Here is a 20446-nt window from a genome sequence, read left to right as displayed (position 1 = left end):
AGCTGTCTTATATCAGCCTTCCAAGACCTGGACTGGAGGTAAGTGAGCAGCTGTCCCCCCTCCCCCCCCAGCTATTTCAGCTGCTCGTAAAACCCGGCCCTGTAATCCGGGCCCATTAAATTCCTCTCAGCACTACGTGTGCTAGAGCCTGCTTCTCCGGGTCCTACATCACCGAAGCTTGGCACTTCGGGGACACATACCTCCCGTCCACAATCTGTCCGGCAGCCACCTTACAATATGTAAATACCCTGTAATAAATCCCCTTTCATTCTAGTAGCTATTGTTGTTAATTACTATCTGGCACCACAAAACTCAGCAGATTTTACATCACCTGTTTGGTATCATTAGTTACTCACAAACCTGACTATAATCCTATAAAATCCCTGACCTTGTACAAGTGTACCTGGAAGAACTGATGCAGTTCTGATGGCAAAGGATGATTACACCAAATATTGATGCGATTTAGAATTCGCTTTTCTTTATTGACATTTCATTTAGTTAATTGATAAAAAAATAAACGTAACACTTATTGAAACTATCTGTTGTACGTAGCAGAGATGTGTCTGCCCGACATAGTAGAAACACATTGACATTACAGACAGGATCTGATGTGTGCAATCAGTGGGGGGTAGTGCAAGGAAGAAAGATCAGCAGAGGAGACATGGACTGCAATTGCACCAATTTGCAGAGATTGTCATGCTCCTGGATTCGATCTCTTGAGATTGTGTTCTGTGGTAGGCTTCTCTTTCTGCCGAGCTACAAGAGACACACCTTTTCTATGGGTGTTTTGGTTCTGCTATTCTGGCTGCAGTCTGTCTAGCTTAACACAGGTGTTTTCGATTTACTATCTAGCCTGTCCTGTCCCATCAGACTGCAGGTGCTTCTATTTAACCCCCCACCTGCTTGTGTGCTCTGTTGGTGATAGATTCTTTTGGATGTTCTGCTATTCTTTTGATGTTTAGAGCCAGTCTGTAAAGTTCCAGCTAAGGGTTCTTCTCTTTGCTGTTTCTTTGCTATACTTTGCACCTATCTTCTGTTTATCATTTGGTAATAAGGCAGCATATTTAACAGCACTTGCTTTATTCTTTGGTATTTCGTTATTTACTTTTCTCACTCTGGGATCTTTCCTTTGTTCAGCACGTTTCCTCTTCACACTCTGCTCTGCCCTCCTGTTCTTTAGGAGGAATGTGAAGCCATCTAGTCAGTGGTTAGGGCCATCTCTGTACCAGCAGGCACCACTAGGGACTGCAGTGTCTGGATAACTAGTCTGTAAAGAAACCTGCAGGTTCAGTTGCAGGTTTTAGTGTATAACCTATTAATCTCGAGTGAGTTACTTACACAGGCATAACAAAGATAAAAAGATTTCTTAACAGTTGCATAACAGATCAGGACCATTGACTTCAACTACAACTGTGCATGACTATGTTTTTTTAATAAAACTCCAGTGTCTAATTTTTCAGCTTCCTAAAAGTATTTTGTACCTTTTGATTGCTCACAGGTGAATTGTTTTATGTTATTAAAATATCAATTGCACAAAATGGAACAATTCAAGAAATTATTATTTAATAAAGTTGTATAGGTCAAAACACTGACCACATACTAAGAGTTTTCCATAAAAGTGTGATCTGACCTCTGTAGTAAATACTTTGTATAGTCAGAATACAGTAATGTGGGCCTCTCTTCCATGTGACTCTTCTGATGCTGAACAAGAATGGATTTTTGAGTAAAACATTTACCACATTGGTCACAAGGAAACAACCTTTCTCCGGCATGGATTCTCTGATGTTGGATAAGATTTGATCTGTGCGTAAAAGATTTATTACATTCCGGACAGGAATATGGCTTCTCTCCTGTGTGGATTCTCTGGTGCGTAAGAAGATTTGATTTGAGGGTAAAACACTTTCCACAGTAAGAACATGAGAAGGGCTTGTGGCCAGAGTGGATTCTCTCATGTCTGACAAGATCTGATTTAAGGGAAAAACATTTTCCACACTCTAGGCAAGAAAATGGTTTCTGCCCTGTGTGGATTCTCTGATGCCTGACCATGTCTGATTTTAGTGTGAAACTTTTCCCACACTCTGAACACGCATGTGGCTTTTGGTCTGTGTGAATCCTACAATGCTCAACAAGATGTTGCATGTGACTAAAAAATTTCCCACAGATTGAACACACAAATGGCTTCTCATTTGTATGAATCCTCTGGTGCACAACAAGATTTGATTTCCTTGTAAAACATTTCCCACATTCTAAACATGGAAACATTTTGCCTCCTATATGATCTGCACTTTTCATATAAATATGGGATGTGTCCAAAGTACGATCCAAGTGTTCAGATGATATATCTCCACTGTAAAGCATCGGGGGTATACTTTGGGCCATGAGCTTTTGTGCCATAATATATGAAGCTTCAGGAAAATTTTGTAAACGATCAGGAGGATCGGAAGAAAGATCTCCATTGTAAAGGATTGGTGGTAGATTTTGGGCCATATGGTTTTGTGATGCATTTGAAGACAGATCTTTACTTCCACGGACTGGGGGTATATTTTCTCTTTGAAAAATTTGGCCCATGACTTTGTGTTCAGTTTCATCATTTGAAGACCAATTGTGATGTCTCTTCGACATACTGCCATTGTCGGGTTCACCTATTAAAGATAAAACAATTTGCATGATACCTTACGGTTATGTTAAATTCAGTTACATTGTTCAATCTCTTAAAGTGCTGTCCACTACTGGACAACCCCAACTTAAATTTCAGGAACCCAATTAAAATAAAAACTGTGTACACTCACCTTTTGCTATGGCACTGTTCCAGGGAAGCCGGCGCCCATTCCTGGAGAGTAACTAGAGAGCTGCAAATAGGCAGCCGCTCATCAGTTTTACTATCTCATCTGAGCAGACGTCTGCCTTAACAGAATATTGAGGATTTGCAGCCTGCTTGTGACGCAACAAATCTCATTACGCTCTGAGAACAGCAGCACCAACATCACTGGAATGGCGCCAATGCAGGAGGTGAGTAGCCACAGTTTGTTTTGTTTTTTTTAAATTAAGACCCTAAAATGATTAACTTGGGGTTGTCCTGTAGTAGACAACCCCTTTTAAAGAAATTGTGAATTTAATATACATACTGTATACAAAAATATGCAACAGAACTCTCCAAATAAGCCCAAGCATTATTTTACTAGATTTTTAAAGTATGCTTGAAATACAAGCCCTACTCCAAAAATAAGCCCTAGTTACAATCAGGGGCGGCGTTGGGAGGAGGTACACTCTTTTGATGGGACTCAAACTAAAAAATTCATCTCTCCCTGTGCCTAGACTTAATATAAATTAGGAACCAGCAATACTTTCATCTAACTAAAATAACAGTCTTTGAAAAAGGTGACTGTTGTTGGTAGATGGGCTCACATAATTTGATCAAATGTGTGCAAAGAACTTGACATCTTTATGTAGTAATCGTGGAATTTATGTATGCAACATTTTCAGACTGAGGTGTATAAATTGTATTTGGATTGCAGCCATAGCTACTTGGACCTGCTTAATTTAATACTAAGTAGTGCTGGTCAATTTGTACGTTTATTTTCTGCCATGTGAGTTTGGCCCGTTATGGTCTTGATTACATTTCTGCCATCATTTGTGCCATTTTTGTGGCATAGATTCCAGTGAAACTGTCGTGGGGCCCATCGTTTTTACTCATCATGGTTTTAGGTTCGCTTTCTGTGATATGCCTCTCATATATCTAGGATTACTTTCTTTTCTTGTTATGACTAATGCTAATTGATAATATTTTCTTTTGTAGTGTTACTATTTTAGAGGGATGGTCATGGGACAGCAGCTTATGGTCTGTAACCCTCATTGTATGTGCATGTACCTTTTCAGTAATTTTTAGGTGCTTTTAACCTCTTCACACATTTTGGTGTAACTACGTCCTGCGTTGGGGTGACTGTTTAGAGGGGGGCTCAGCAGCTATGCTCCTTCCATTTAGATGCCAACTACCTTACATGGCCAGCATCTATGTCTAAGGCAGCGTGCCCACTATGCATTTTTCAAGCGTTTTTGCCGCGGAATTTCCGCAGCGAAAACGCTTAAAAAACACTTGGTAATACGTGCCCCATGGTCCCCAATGATAATCCACATGTGCTGTGCACATGCTGCGGAAATTTCCGCTGCGGATTATCATTGCGGAAAAATATGCAGCATGTCCATTAATTTTGCGGACATGCAGCGTAATTGCCGCCATTGACTTGCATTAAATCGCTTAATATCCGCATGACTACATGTGCCCAATGTGGATATCATGCGGTTCAATGTGAGGATGGTAACCGGGTCTGGAGAAGAGGAGACTCTCCTCCAGACTCGGGTACCATAGAACCTGTTAAAAAAATAATTTAAAATAAAAAATAAAGATTATACTTACCTTCCGATGGCCCCCAGGTGTTTTCTCCGCTACGTCCGGTCTGTTGTACGGCTCGCGATGGTCTAAAAGGACCTGCGGTGACGTCATTTAGTCATGTGACTGGTCAAGAGACCGCCGACGTCACCTGTCACATGACGTTATGAAAGGTCCTTTCACACCATCGCGAGCCGTACAAAAGACCGGACGTAGCGGTGAAAACACCGGGGGCCATCGGAAGGTAAGTATAATCTTTATTTTTACCATTTTTATTCTTTTTTTTAACTATTACTTGGTCACACTATATAAATCCATGCCGGTTGCATGGATTTATATAGTGTGACCAAGTTGTCAAGCACTTTTCCAAGTGATGCTAAAATCGCTTGGAAAAGCGCTTGATAACCCGCATGCAGAAATGCATGCAAAAACGCCTGACAAACACTTCTACCTGGCAGGAAAAACGCATGTAAAATCCGCATGCGTTTTTCCTGCCAGGGAGATGCGGAAAAAATCTGCAGCATTTCTGCATCGTGGGCACTTAGCCTTATAGCTGCGATTGAAGCGGAGCTCTGGCTGTTGTTGATGACTATTTAGATGCCGCTGTCAATCCCTGACAGCGGCATTTAAATGGGGACACCAACGATGCGTGCTAAACAACGGTTCACATCAGCCCCTCGTGTCGCAATTCTGGGCCACCTATGGGTTACCATAGCAGCCAAGGGACCGCAGAAAGCCCTCTTCATACTGGTGAAGACCCGGGGGTCTTCGGTGGGCATAACACTACTCAAGACAATACAGGATGCGGGTAAAACAGTGTGGCAATACTTTACTGAACCACAAAGTGGACAATAAACAGGTAAAACAGTCCCAGACTATGGCCAAGCATTCTTATTCTATTGTGGCGTATGCCCTCTCCCGATCCAACAGCTTTCGGGAGACAAAGGTTATTGGGTGTTCTTGACCATAATCCCCCACTTGACTGAGTACTGCTCTCAGTCCGGTATCCGATGCATCTGTTTGGGCAATGAACCGGTGGCGGAAATCAGGAGCAGTCAGGACTGGGCTTTGGGCTAGCTGGGTTTTCAACTGGAGGAATGCGGACTCGCATTCTGGGGTCCAGATGAGATTGCGGGCATATCTTTTGGTGGTGAGGTCAGTGAGGGGCTTTGCTACAGTGCTGTAATTGGGAATAAACTTTTGATAATAGTTTGCGGTCCCTAGGAATGCGTGGACCTGTTTTTGGTTGGCTCGGCGAGGCCACTAGGTAATGGCTTTTACTTTTGGGGGTTCGGGACGAATGCACCCACTTCCCACCCTATGTCCCAGGTATAGTACCTCGGCCATCCCCTTCTGGCACTTGTCGGGTCGGATGGTAAGCTGGGCTTTGGCTACCCTCTGCAGCACCTGGGACATGTGCTGAAGATGCCCTTCCCAGGTGTCGCTGAAGATAGCGATGTCATCCAGGTAGGCCTGGGCTTACCCCTGGCATCCCTCTAGTAACTGGTCCATCATCCTTTGGAAGGTAGCCGGGGCGTTCTTCATCCCAATGGCATGCTGGTAAATTCATACAGGCCAAAAGGGGTGATGAATGCAGACTTCTTTTGAGCTTCTTTTGTGAGTGGGATCTGCCAGTATGCCTTGCTCAGATCGATGGTAGATATGAACCGAGATCCTCCTTATTGGTCTAGTAGTTCATCCACCTGAGGCATGGGTTAGGCGTCTGTAACGGTGACTTCATTGAGGCGTCTATAGTCCACACAGAAGCGAGTACTCTTGTCTTTCTTGGGCACCAACACTACACTGGTTGCCCATGAGCTATGGGATGGAACGATGACCCCCATATTCAACATGTCATCCACCTCGGCCTTCATCATTGCCAACACAAGAGGTGTAGCCTGGTAGGTGGGTTGTCTGAGAGGAGTGGCTACCCCAGAATTGACATGATGCTGTACCAGGGGTGTTCGACCAGGTCGACTTGGGAACAGGGAGCCATATGTTCCAAGCAGTTTTGTTAACTTCTGCTTCTTTGATGGACCAAGCTGCTCTACCAACAGGACATCAGTTACCCCCATTCCCATTTTGGATTCCACTAATAAGTCGGGGATCTGGTCCATATCTGGGTCATCTAAAGGGGGACAGCAAACTGCTAAATTGGTAACTTCCCTTTCCTTTCAGCTTGTTGACATGATAGATCCGTTCACGTACACCTGCTCGATCCAGTGCCACGTTGTAGTCAGTCTCCCCGCATTTCCTGGTGATGGTGAACGGACCAGGCCACATGGCTTGCAGTTGTTTTTGCGTACTGGTACTAGTACTAGAACCTTCTGTCCACATGTTGTTGCCTTTCCTGAGCTACTTCTAAATTCCCATGGGCTAAGGCCATGAGGTACTTCATTTTTTCCCTAAACTTTTGGACATATTCCAGTATGGAATTTCTGTGGGGAAAGTGCCCTCCCAACACTCTCGTACTAACTCCAAAGGCCCTCGCACTTTTCGGCCGTATAGCAATTCAAAAGGAGAGAACCCGGTAGAATCCTGCGGCACCTCCCTGAAGACGAACAGGAGCTGCTGCAGGTATTTCTCCCAGTCTCCCCCCTCAGACTCCACATACAGACTAACGAGCTGCTTGAGTGTTCCGTTGAAATGCTCACACAACCCGTTAGTTTCGGGGTGGTACGTATGGTGCAGACCCCATGTTTCCCCCAGAGGGTCTGAATCAGCTCGCTTTGGAACTGGGTCCCCAGGTCGGTCAATATCTCCTGCGGAAACCCTACTCGACTAAAGATGTCCAGTAGAGCTTGAGCCACGTGCTCCACATCTATGGATGACAGGGCAACGGCCTCCGGGTAGCGGGTGGCAAAGTCGACCAGGGTGAAGATAAACCTTTTTCCGCTGCGGCTGGGGACAGCTAAATCGATGGGAACCCTCTGGAACCGCTCCCCTATCAAGGGCATGGATTTGAGCGGGGTACGACAGAGTGCTACCTTCATCCGGTGACATACCGGACAAGAGGCTCGGTATTTGAGCACCTCTTGAGCGAACCTTGGCCAAAAGAAACTACGTAGCAAACGGGCCTGGGTCTTTTTGACACCCATTTGCCCAGCTGCAGGGACGTCATGGTGGGCCAAGCGCAGGAGTTGGGGTCAGTACTGCTGGGAACCATGAGCTGATGTACATGGGACCGGGGTCTTTCAGGGCAGGATGCACTGGGCAAGCTCTATGGTGGGGCCTGTGAGTTGGGCTTCCCTAAAGACCTTGCAATCTGTCTCCCCCCAGTCAATGGACACAGTGTGGTCAGGGGTACTCACCGCCGCCGGGTGGAGGTGGATGATGGAAGCTTGGGGTGAGGATTATCCTGGGAGGAGTGTCAGAAGGATCCACATCAGAAAGTTGCTTGGCTTGGCTATGGGTGAGGACTTTGACAAATTGGCTGGACAGTCCATGTCCTATATCAGTGATGGCAAACCTTTTACGGACCGAGTGCCCAAACTGCAATCCAAAACCCACTTGTTTATCGTCAAGTGCCAACACGGCAAATTAACCTGAATACTGAGGTTTTAGTTTAGAAAAAAACAACTCATACAGAGAGCAGACAAGGATAGCATAGAGCAGCCACAGAAAGGAGCAGGGGTATGAGACTGCAGAAATAAAGAATGCTCACCCCCATCTTGTTATATGCCTCCATCCATGTATATATGCCGCCCTCCCCCAATCCATGTATATATGGCTGCCCTCCCCAGTCCATGTATTTATGCTGTCTCCCCCCCATTCCATGTAAATATGCTGTCCCCCCCATTCCATGTATATATGCTCTTTTCCCCCCCATTCCATGTATATATGCTCCCCCCCCATTCCATGTAGTGATGCTCTTTCCCTCCCATTCCATGTATATATGCTCTTTCCCCCCATTCCATGTATATATATGCTCTTTCCCTCCCATTCCATATATATATTATATATATACACTTCCCCCCATTCCATGTATATATGCTGTTCCCTCCCTCATTCCATGTATATATGCTGTTTCCCCCTCCATTCCATGTATTTATGCTGTTTCCCCCTCCCATTCCATGTATTTATGCTGTTTCCCCCTCCCATTCCATGTATATATGCTCTTTCCCTCCCATTCCATGTATATATTGCTGTCCCCCCCTCCCGCCCCCCATTCCATGTATATATTGCTGTCCCCCCCTCCCGCCCCCCCATTCCATGTATATATGCTCTTTCCCTCCCCCCTCCCATTCCATGTATATATGCTTTCCCTCCCCCCTCCCATTCCATGTATATATGCTTTCCCTCCCCCCTCCCATTCCATGTATATATGCTCTCCCCCCTCCCATTCCATGTATATATGCTCTCCCCCCCCATTCCATGTATATATGCTCTCCCCCCCCATTCCATGTATATATGCTCTCCCCCCTCCCATTCCATGTATATATGCTCTTCCCCCTCCCATTCCATGTATATATGCTCTTCCCCCTCCCATTCCATGTATATATGCTCTCCCCCCTCCCATTCCATGTATATATGCTCTTTCCCTCCCCCCTCCCATTCCATGTATATATGCCCTCCCCCCTCCCATTCCATGTATATATGCTCTTTCCCTCCCCCCTCCCATTCCATGTATATATGCTCTTTCCCTCCACCCTCCCATTCCATGTATATATGCTCTTTCCCTCCCCCCTCCCATTCCATGTATATATGCTCTTTCCCTCCCCCCTCCCATTCCATGTATATATGCTCTTTCCCTCCCCCCTCCCATTCCATGTATATATGCTCTTTCCCTCCCCCCTCCCATTCCATGTATATATGCTCTTTCCCTCCCCCCACCCATTCCATGTATATATGCTCTTTCCCTCCCCCCACCCATTCCATGTATATATGCTCTCCCCCCCACCCATTCCATGTATATATGCTCTCCCCCCCACCCATTCCATGTATATATGCTCTTTCCCTCCCCCCTCCCATTCCATGTATATATGCTCCCCCCCCACCCATTCCATGTATATATGCTCTTTCCCTCCCCCCACCCATTCCATGTATATATGCCCCCCCCCATTCCATGTATATATGCTCTCCCCCCCCCATTCCATGTATATATGCCCTTTCCCTCCCCCCTCCCGCCCCCAATTCCATGTACAGTATATATCGCTGTCGTCCATCCCCCTGCCACCCCCCATTCCATCCTGCTGGCACCGCTGTTCATATAAAAAAAACAAGAAAAAAACAAAAACACTCCTACTCCCCTTCCTTGCTCTCCCGCGCAGCGTCCTCTCCTGTAGCCGGCAGCTGACTTCAGCGTCCTAGCAACGGGGCGCATGACGTCACTGCCTAGCGCCCGGTCGCTTGTACGCTGACATCAGCTGCTGGCCTCTGATTGGTCAGCAGCGTGTATTGCGGCGCACGGGCCTAGCAACTCGTGCGCTGCAATACACTTCAGCTAGATGTGTGTCAGAGAGCGCACATCTAGCTGAAGTGAGGATTGGCGTCGGCGGGCTCCAAGTATTCACCCGCCGTGCCAGGTCCTGGTCCAGGAGCACTAGTGCTGCGGCGATGGCGCGCATGCCCTTAGGGAGGGCTCTGCGTGCCCACTCTGGCAGCCGTGTCATAGGTTCGCCAGCACTGTCCTAGGTCGTTCCCCAAAATAACAGGTGTGGGGAGGCCATCCATGAGTCCCACTTCGACCTCTCTCTGGTCAGTACCCCACAGCTGTCTGTTTAGCCTTTACTGGCTTAATTACAGGACCCCAGAAAAAAAATTGACGTGAGGTCCCCCTATAAAATATAACCAGCAAAGGCTAAACAGACAGCTGCGGGCTGATATTAATAGCCAGGGAACATTGTTGGCTAATGGCCCCTTCCCCGGCTACTAATATCCGCTCCCAGCGGTCGGCTTTCCCTCTGCTGGTCATAAAAATATTAATTGCCAGGGAAGGGGCCATGAATACTAGCCCAGAAATGGCGCATCCATAAGATCCGCAAAATCTGGCGCTTAGCCTCCGCTTTTCCCACTGCCCTGTAGCGTTAGCGAGTGGGATAATGGGGTTGGGGTTCACGTCAGCCTTGTATTGGCGGCTGACGTGAAGCCCAGGTTAATAATGGAGGGAGTCTATAAGACGCCCTCCATTACTAACTGCATAGTAAACTGGTCGCCGCTTTTTCAATAAAAGACACGGCCAGAATAAAGTATTTTAATGAAATTTAAAAAACTGTAGTACCATGTGTTTTTTATTACCCTCTGTCCGCGAAGCCATCGATCGTCTGAAAAAAACGTAAAATAACAAGCAACCATATCCCTCACCTGCCCGCCGTCAACAACGCAGTCCACTTCCCGCCAACGATAGTCCCACGGCGATCTGGGACACGTCTATAGCAGTGACATCAGAAATCACTGATGTCACTGCTGTAGAAGTCAGCCAGCAATGTACACCGAGAGGGGTGTAAAATCACTCCGGTCAGTGTACATGCTGAGGTCATGTCACCGATCAGCTGATCGCCAACGTCACCGATCAGCTGATCGTCAACGTCACCGCATGTCCTGGCAGCTCAGTACACTGCTGGGAGCTCTTATACCTGCGGGTTTGGAGAGATTATACCTGCGGGTTTGCTGCGGTTCAATGTAAGTCAATGGGCGCGAATTTGTGGCGGAAATGCCCGAACAATGGTCATGCTGCGGTTTTTACCACAATGGTAATCCGGAGCGGAAATTTCCACATCATGTGCACAGCACATCTGGATTACCATTGCTATACCTGGCAGACCTATTAACAAGCGTTTTCGCAGCGTTGCCGCCGCGAAAATGCATCAAAAACACTTCGTGTGCACTTAACCTAACACAAGCCCTTTCCCCACTTGAGACTCCAGGTCCTAATGCAACGAACAACTCCTGGATTCAGGCTGCTGGGGACTGGGTTGAAACCAGACCGCCACTGGGTCCTTTCTCTGGCAATTCCTCTGGGTCCATCTCAGCAGAGCTTTCTTCGTCCTACATGACGTTCTGAGCATCCCAACGGACCAATATGCTGAGCTTCATAGTATGCTGTGATTTTCATTATATAATGCAATACTGTAGCTCATCATAAATAAAGTCAATGGCATGGGAGCTCAGCGGCCACCAGAGCTTGTATGTCACATCAATTATGATGAGCTCACAAGACTGGTGACACAGCAGAAACACTCGCTGCTGTGATAAAACAGGCAGGGAAATATGCTACCTGCTATACTACGATGTCTATTTACTCTTGTTTACTCCCCTGCCCAGGAGCTGTGCGCCAACCGTGTTCCTGCACAGTCAGACACAGCCATTACACAGTACACAGCAGGAGCACATTTATAAGATTATCTCAGCACAGGAACATTTTTTTTTTTAATACATCCAATTGTGGAACTTATCATTATTAAGATCTACTGATTAAATTATACTTTTCTAATGGGAAAACCCCTTTAATAAGGATTACAAATTTTAAATGTGACCACTAGAGTAGTCCCACTAAACTGATGTTTCCTGATTTCTGTAAATTGTCTGTTTTGCTGCATATAGCTTCACTGGATAAGAACAATTCTCTTATTCTCATTAAAGGGTGAAGGTTTAATCCCTTACCGATATATGATGTACAGGTACGTTATATTTCAGCTCCTTGACTTTGGGTGATGAAGGTTAAGGAACTGGATGATGATGACAATGTGATTCAGCCATTATCTGCCTTTAACAGCCACAAGTGGAGCTCGGCCCGCGGCTATTAACCTGTTGACAATCTAGGACAAAGGCATTGTGCAAGCATGGGGTCACGCCAATCTCTACTACCTATGCTGCTGAGGACCAGGCAGTATACCTTTTTGCACCCCTGATAAATCTTTAATCAGGAAACGCATTGGGAGATCTTTGGGACCTTTGACTATTGGGAGAGTCTGGGTTTGAATGTCCTCTCCTTTACCCACACATGAGGGATCCTTATGAAACAACTGCAGATGTATCCTCACATTCAGGTGAGATTGCTCCTTATTTAATAAGTATTTACACTTTCGAACTATCCTCCAAGATTATACATTATCATTTTTCTTTGTAAGTTACACTAGTAGACACCAGCCATTACTTGGGACGCTGGGATGTGGTATAACAAGAGGCATATGTGTGTTTTTATTTATTATTGTGTTAGTGTGTTCATCATCATGTCTTTTTGTATCATGTGGGTCTTTTACCAGGTTTACGATTTTATCATTGACCCAATAAAGGTTATGCTTTAAAATTCTCACTTAATGCTATATCTATAATCATGATGTCAAATTAATGTGTGGCATAAAAACATTTCCCAAAAACAATGTCAGAATTGCATTTGTTTCCCACAATTTCGCAACCCCTCATACATCTATGTGGATGGAAACAAAAAAAAATTCATGGCTCTTGAAAGAAAGGGAGGAAAAAAATGGAAATTGACCATGTCGAGAAGGAATTAATGTGGCAATTGACTTGTCATCAGCGATTTCACAGCATAGTGAACTGGATTGGCGGCAGATTAGCAGCTAATGCTCTATTTATCAATGGATTCCCATTCATTCCAGCTGGAAAACCCAGCCGTTCAGTCTTAAACAGACAATACAAGAAAGACGTGTGTCATTAATAAGCCATCCAAGTGAATCCAATTTAAAAAACTGAACGCATTATTTTCCTTTTCCAGATTTACATCCAATATTCCATGAACCGAACAACATACCAAGTCACACAAACTCCAAGGTTAGGCGCATAGTTAGATACTGTTGGCTTTATGTTCTGCCCTCATGTCTTTTAGATAGTCTAGTAATGTAGGAGGCTTCTGAACAAAGCTCAAGATTATTAGATTTGACCGCCATTGCTTACCATTGTAGAGATCTGTAGAATGTTCCATCACCATGAAGTGATGATTGCCCATCATGGATGTGCCAACTTCATCATCTAGATCTTCAACTTTAATATTCAGGAAACTTTCATCCTAAATGCACACATTTAGCACAATGCTAGTGAAAATAAATCACACAGCCTATGTAAGTCATACAGACATGGACACATCCATCTACCTGATAGTCCTGTGCTGGAGCATTGTGGTGTTCCTCTGGACCATCCTGGAAGCATGGAGGACTGGGAATGGTCTCTGTTGGATTTCTCCTACAGCTGTCATCTGTAGTAAACACAGTGACCAAATCTGTTGTTTCTAGGTTGTGATCAGGCAAAGGATTAGCAGTTCAATGGCATCCTGACTTTACATAATTGGCGTTCATTTAGCAGCCTATTTACCCAGGCAGACCGCGGTAAATGATGCGCACAAAGATCTTTACTTGATCGCTCTGTGAAAATAGGCTGCCATTATTCTTGGTAGTGCGAGTCCTGTTTATACTGACAATGCACCGCTGAGAATGACCATCTTTGGCACTGAGTAACAGATCATTTCACTTCAAGAATGAGCGTTTTGCTCTTTCATCGGGTGATCAGCAGCGTTTTTACAAGAAAAGAGTATCATGAAACGAGCGTTTTTAAGAAAGCTTGTTCTTAATAATCTTTCAGTGTAAATGTAGCTTTAGTTTCTGTACACTCTTTACTTGGCATTGTGCTTGGTGATGTAAGGTTTGAATGCAGCTGCTCAGTCATAAACCCCATGCCATTAAAGGGGTTGTTTGGCCTTAGGCTGCACTGTATGTGACTGCAGACTTGTGACTCCTCACATCACGAGCATTGTGAGGATTCCCCAAAGTCGGAAGCGGGCGGTTATGTGACCGCAAGCGTGCGATACTTCCGGCCACATTCCAACTATACTTGTCCGGCCTTGCGCAATATACTTGCACTGAGCAATATCGTGCCTGTCTAGTCGGCACATGATCGCATACTTGTGGTCAAGAGACCCCCGTCACTGTAGAATCCTTACAGCATGTGATATGTGAGGATTCACAAGTCTGCAGTCACATGACAAGTCACTCACTGCATTGTGGTTTGTGCTGATGAAGAAGTGTCACTTCGAAACGCGTTGACTAATACACTGCATTTCAACTTTTCCAGTCTCCTGCCAATCTTTGGACCACTGGCCATGCAGATTTTTAGCCATTTATTCTCACAGTCACAGTTCCTTTGGACATCCAAGGTTCATCTGAAGGAAGTGTGAACGAAGCAGTCCACCAGCGCCACTAATTGTTATTCCCCGTGAGCACTGCAGCCATTATCAAGAAGACACGGCACCGACATCGCTGGAATTGCACGGAAGTAAAAGGTGACTTATATTTATTTTATACTGGGGGATATAGTATTTAAGAAGGGGTTGTCTGGATAGTGCACAATCCATTTAATATGCAATTGTATTGCTAAATATGCTTCCCTGGAATTATGGACATTTTTGGAAATATGTGACCTCATATCTCCTTTAAAACTGCACGTATCAAAGTGCTTTCCTTGTCATGTAAGACGTATTACTTAAAACCCTACCGACAGTAAAGACCCTAAGTGACAGATGGAGCTTTGCAATAGACACTTCTGATTAAGAAAAAAATAAACAACTTAAATAAAACAGTTACCATGTTCAATGCCTGTAACATGTCCTTCTCCTGCGTGGATTCTCCGATGCTGAACAAGATTTGATTTGTGAGTAAAAGATTTATGGCACACAACACAGGAATATGGCTTCTCTCCGGTGTGGATTCTCTGATGTGTGAGAAGATTCGACTTGAGGGTGAAACATTTTCCACAGTAAGAACATGAGAAGGGCTTGTGGCCAGAGTGGATTCTCTCATGTCTCCCAAGATCTGACTTCAGGGAAAAACATTTTCCACACACTGGGCAAGTAAATGGCCTCTGCCCGGTGTGGTTTCTCTGATGTCTGACCATGTCCGATTTTAGAGTGAAACATTTCCCACATTCTGAACATGAAAACGGCCTCACCAATCCATGTGTCCTCTGGTGTTTAAGTAGATCGGAGTTCTTAATAAAGCATTTGCCACACTCCGAACACGCATGTGGCCTTTGGCCTGTGTGAATTCTCCGATGTTGAACGAGATTTGACTTGTGACTAAAACATTTCCCACATTCCAAACACGAAAATGGCTTCTCTCTTGTATGAATTCTCTGATGCACGATGAGATTTGACTTCTGTGTAAACCATTTCCCACATGCTGAACACGAAAACCTTTTACCCCCCATGCTTTCTGCGTAAATATGGGACAGATCAGGAGAATGTTTCAGGTTATTGGAGGGACTAGATGATCTGTCTCCAGGGCACAGCACCGAGGGTATATTTTTGGTAATAAGGTTCTGTGTCAAAACTAATGAAGCTTCTGAGAAATGTTTTATGTGATTAGAGGGATCAGATGGTATATCTCCTTTAAGAGAAAGTGGAGATAGAGCTGAAGTAGTGAGACTTTCACTAGACGAATTTTGGACAACGATGTTGTGTTCTGTTACAATGTCTGGAGGCCAAAGGTGGTGTCTTTTCGGAATAGTTTCACTAATGTTTCCGCCTGCTGGAGATAAGAAAACATTTATGCTTCAATATAATATTCTTATTGTTATTCACAGGCAAATAATAGCATAACAAAGTATTTCGGAGATATAGAGTGCTGCATGAGAGAGTAAATTTACAAAACCAAGAGTATGTGTGAGCAGGTAAAGAACTACAATGCCAGGTTTGTCTCTGGGCACTATCATCCTTTAACATTAAAGAAGCACTCCTCCTATCAATGTTTTTATCCTCTTAATATATTGCAATCATATTATATAGCACTGTGTCCTTACAATTACTCATTTTGCCTTTCTACTCAGCTAATTCTTCTCTTTTCTCTGCTCTTTGTAGAAACAAGAAGTATCTTGTGCTTGCAGAAATCATTCCCCTCTTCAACTCCTGACCCAGCTGCTCCGAGCCTCCCCCTGCCATTGACTTTTGCAGTGACTAAGTCATAGAGGGAAAATTTCAGAGATAGATGCTGGGAAAGGAGGTTGTTTCTGCGCTCTCTGGGGTCACGACAAACCATTAGTATGGATAAAAATGTAGGTTTATGGTCTACGCGTTTCAGAGTCCACAGACTCCTTCCTCAGGACAATCATACATAAAAAAAGTTTATGGCATATGGCATCTTTATGGTGGGACCACTGGCTTTCTTTGTAAGGCAGGTGAAAGTAACTTTGCTCTGATCCTGCACTGCTATACCTTATAACTGTGACTCTTAAATACATTATATCTATCTATTGCCCATAAATAAATATTATGAAAAAAAATAAAAATAAAAGTACACATATTTGGTATCGCTGCGTCCGGAACGACCTGACCTATAAAACTGTCCCACTAGTTACCTCCTTTAGTGAACACCGTAAAAAATAAAAAACGGTGCTTCATCATCATACCGCCAAACAAAAAGTGGTATAAAAAGCGATCAAAAAAATAAATGTAAATAAAATTGGTACTGAAAACGTGATCTTATCCAGCAAAAAACAAGCCGCCATACAGCTCCATCAGCCAAAAAATAAAAAAAGTTATAGCTCTCAGAATAAAGCGATGAAAAAAAAATAATTTTTTTTATATAAAATATTTTATTGTGTAAAAGCGCCAAGACATAAAGAAAAACAATATAAATGTAGTATTGCTATAAACGTACTGACCCGAAGATTAACGCTGCCTTATCAATTTTACCACACGTGGAAAGGCATAAAAAAAAATAAAAAAAAAAAATACAATTTCTGAATTGTTGGTTTTTGTTTATTCTGCCTCCCAGAAATCAGAATAGCAAGCAGTCAAAAAATGTCACGTGCCTGAAAATGATACCAATAAAAACATCAACTTATCGTCACGGGTATGTCAGAGGTGACAGACAGTCGCCCAGCAGTTGGTTGCAGGAGATCTCTACGCTTGGCATTGCAGACAGCTTCTTAGCTAAGAGGCTGTCTTTAGGACCGAGCGGCTACCTGTCTCTTGTAATTAGCTCTCTGGCCTGGATGTATATATACCTGGTGTGTCTGAGAGGGAGTCGCCGGCTATATCCATTTCTACTTGTGAAGCTTAGCAGGAGCAGTACTTCGTCCTCTCGGAGCTTGAGGCTGTGTGCTTATTTGGAGTTCATCTAAAGCTAAGCCATTTCCCCTGTTTTATCCACCCTTGTTGTCTATATTGTTTAGTGGAGGTCGACTAGTGCTCATCTCCTCCCTTCCCTAAACTTAGCCACACGCCAGGGAGGGTAGGGCGAGGCACGAGTGCGGCGATTGCTGAGGAGGCAATGTAGGGACGTTAGTTGAGACAGGGTGACACTAGACCAGACTAGGAGGTTTTCACTTCCCCCCTTTCCCTAATGTCTGCGTTCCCTTTCCCTTCTCCCTCTGTGTTGCAATAAGGCTTTCCCACACCTGGCATGACATAGCCAGCCGAGCACGTTTTGAAAAGGAAATATAAAAAAAAAAGCTAACTGACATTTTGTTTTTTTTTTCTTTGTGTGTTTTTGAGAGTGTGCCTTTTTTTTTTCCTCTCTTTTTCTCCCAGGTATGGGTTCAGTTGCAGAGCGGCTGCACAGGCTGTCTCTGGAGGTGAATGACCTCCGTGGTGAGGTACAGCAGCAGCATCAGTGGTTACAGGTCGCCAATATGGGGGTCTCTGCAGGTAGGCCTGTCCAGCCTGAACCCAAGGTTGCCCTTAAGGACAGGTTTTCAGGAGGTAGGGACAAGTTTTTTGTATTTAAGGAGGTATGCAAATTGTATTTTAAACTTTTTCCCTACTCCTCCGGTAATGAGGAGCAAAGGGTTGGTATTGTGATCTCTCTATTGGAGGTGATCATCAGGCATGGGCGCTCTCGTTCTCGCAGGACTCGGTTTGTCTCCAATCTGTGGAGGGGTTTTTCGGAGCTCTAGCCCTCATCTATGAGGACCCTGACCGAGTCGCCTTGGCTGAGTCTAGGCTACATCGCATTCAGCAGGGGATTCGGTCAGTGGAAATGTACAGTTTGGAATTCCGTAGATGAGCAACAGATTCCAAATGGAATGACTCAGCCCTTAGAAGTCAATCTTGTGAGGGACCTACTAAAAGGTTGAAAGATGCCTTGGCTGTATATGAAACTCCTTAGTCCTTGGAGGCTGCCATGTCTTTGGCCATACGTCTTGATAGACGCCTTTAGGATAGACAGGTGCAACCACCTTCTCCGGGGCCTTCTTGCCGCGGTTGTGTACCTCTGCCAGGTGAGCGGTCTGAGGGTGAACCAGTACTTGGGGAAATGGAGGAACCCATGCAGTTAGGGTGTGTCTCTACATCATACATATCCCCCGACATTCGCAACAAAAAAGGCTTAATTTTTTTGTGGGAAAAAGGGACACTTTGTTGGGACCTGTCCTTCAATTCCTAAACAAAAGGAGACTCAATTAACTCTCGGTAGTGTGGCGTTAGATAAACAAGGGGTGCATTTGTGGCGAAACTGCAGTTCCCGCTTTGTCCTGACAGCAGAGGTGGCGATAGAGAGCAAAACCGAAAAAAATTCTGTATTTGTTGACAGTGGAGCCGGAGACAGCATGATTGATGCCAAGTTTGTGAAAACTCATGGTCTTGCTTGCTGTGCTTTAGCTGAACGTATTCCCATCTTTGCCATTGACTCGGCGCCACTTGAACAGAAGCATTTACTCAGATGGTACATAATGTAAAACTGAGGGTGGGGTCAGTTCATTGTGAAATCATCCCTTGCTATGTTCTGGACAATCTTCCAACTCCCGATTGTCTTGGATATACTTTGGCTTGTTAAACATAATCCGTTGGTGGATTGGCAAACCGGGTAGATTATTGAATGGGGAGATTACTGCCATGAGAACCGTTTAGATATTTCCATTGCTTCAATCTCTACGGAAATATTACCTGCTTTTCTGTCTGGTTTTGAGGCCATTTTTTCTGAGGAGTGTCAGGATTTGCCTCCTCATTGTGCTTATGACCGTCCTATTAACCTGACTGCCGAAGCTAAACTACTGAAGTCCAGACTGTACAATCTTTCTGGCCCTAAGAGACAAGCCATGAAGGATTTCATTGCGGTACATCTGGAGAAGGGACATATCAGGCCCTCATCTTTGCCCGTGGCGGCAGGGTTCTTCTTTGTGAAGAAAAAAGATGGCGGTCTACGTCCCTCTTTAGATTTCCAGGAACTAAATCAAATTACCATCCGTGATCCATAACCTCTTCCTCTGATTCCTGATTTGTTCAGCCAGGTTGTGGGAGCAAAGGTATTCTCCAAGTTGGATTTAAGGGGAGCCTACAATCTGGTTAGAATTAGAGAAAGGGACGAATGGAAAACAGCGTTCAATACCCTGGAAGGACATTTCGAGAATCTGGTTATGCCTTTTGGTTTGACCAATGCACCTGCGGTATTCCAGCATTTCATAAATTACATTTTCCATCATTTGGTGGGGAGGTTTGTGGTGGTCTATCTGGATGATATTTTGGTGTACTCACCTGATTTTGAGACTCATCGGGGGCATGTTAAGCAGGTGCTCCAGATATTAAGGGATAACAAACTTTATGCCAAACTAGAAAATTGTGTTTTCAATGTTCAGGAGATGCAGTTTTTGGGGTACTTGTTGTCATCTTCAGGTTTTCGGATGGATCCGGAGAAGATCCGTGAAGTTCTTGACTGGGAATGTCCCGCGAACCTGAATGCTTTACAACGTTTTCTGGGCTTTACTAATTTTTACAGGAAATTCATCCATAATTACTCTTAGGCCATGTGCCCACGATGCAGAAATACTCTGGATTTTTCCTGAGCGTTTCTGCATCTCCCTGGCAGAAAAAAACGAATGCGGATTGTACATGTGTTTTTCCTGCCACGGACAAGCGGATGTGAAGCGTTCTTCACATGCATTTCCGCATGCGGGTTGACAAGCGCTTTCCAAGTGATTTTAGCATCACTTGGAAAGTGCTTGTCAACTTGGTCACACTATATAAATCCATGCAAACGGCATGGATTTATATAGTGTGACCGTAAAGAATGGTATAAAATAAAAAATAAATCTATACTTGCCTTCCGATGGCCCCCGCAGTCTTGCTTCGCTCCGTTCTCCCTTGTCAGCAGCTCACGGTACACTGCACTGAAG

General features: G+C 44.6%; 1 protein-coding gene across 3 annotated transcripts in view; it reads right to left on the bottom strand.

Annotated features, from left to right (window-relative positions):
* The window catches only part of LOC141273116 (uncharacterized), a 94400-nt gene that overhangs the window by 56551 nt on the left and 17403 nt on the right, over positions 1–20446 (bottom strand). For 2 of the 3 annotated variants that reach the window (XM_073684521.1, XM_073684522.1), the window contains exons 8-11: positions 14923–15864; positions 13441–13541; positions 13244–13355; positions 451–2642 (exon numbers count right to left, since the gene is read on the bottom strand). In XM_073684521.1, coding sequence (XP_073540622.1) covers positions 1600–2642; positions 13244–13355; positions 13441–13541; positions 14923–15864 — 2198 coding nt within the window. In that variant the 3' untranslated portion in view covers positions 451–1599. Of the gene's footprint in view, positions 1–450; positions 2643–13243; positions 13356–13440; positions 13542–14922; positions 15865–20446 lie in introns of those variants that run through there. The other variant, XM_073684523.1, reaches the window with a different exon arrangement.

This window comes from Phyllobates terribilis, unplaced genomic scaffold, assembly GCF_046119375.1.
Source record: "Phyllobates terribilis strain yellow unplaced genomic scaffold, ASM4611937v1 Scaffold_5__5_contigs__length_657084704, whole genome shotgun sequence".
Lineage (NCBI taxonomy): Eukaryota > Metazoa > Chordata > Amphibia > Anura > Dendrobatidae > Phyllobates > Phyllobates terribilis.
The sequence above is the reverse complement of the archived record's forward strand: the minus strand, read 5'-3'. Positions and strand labels throughout refer to the sequence as shown.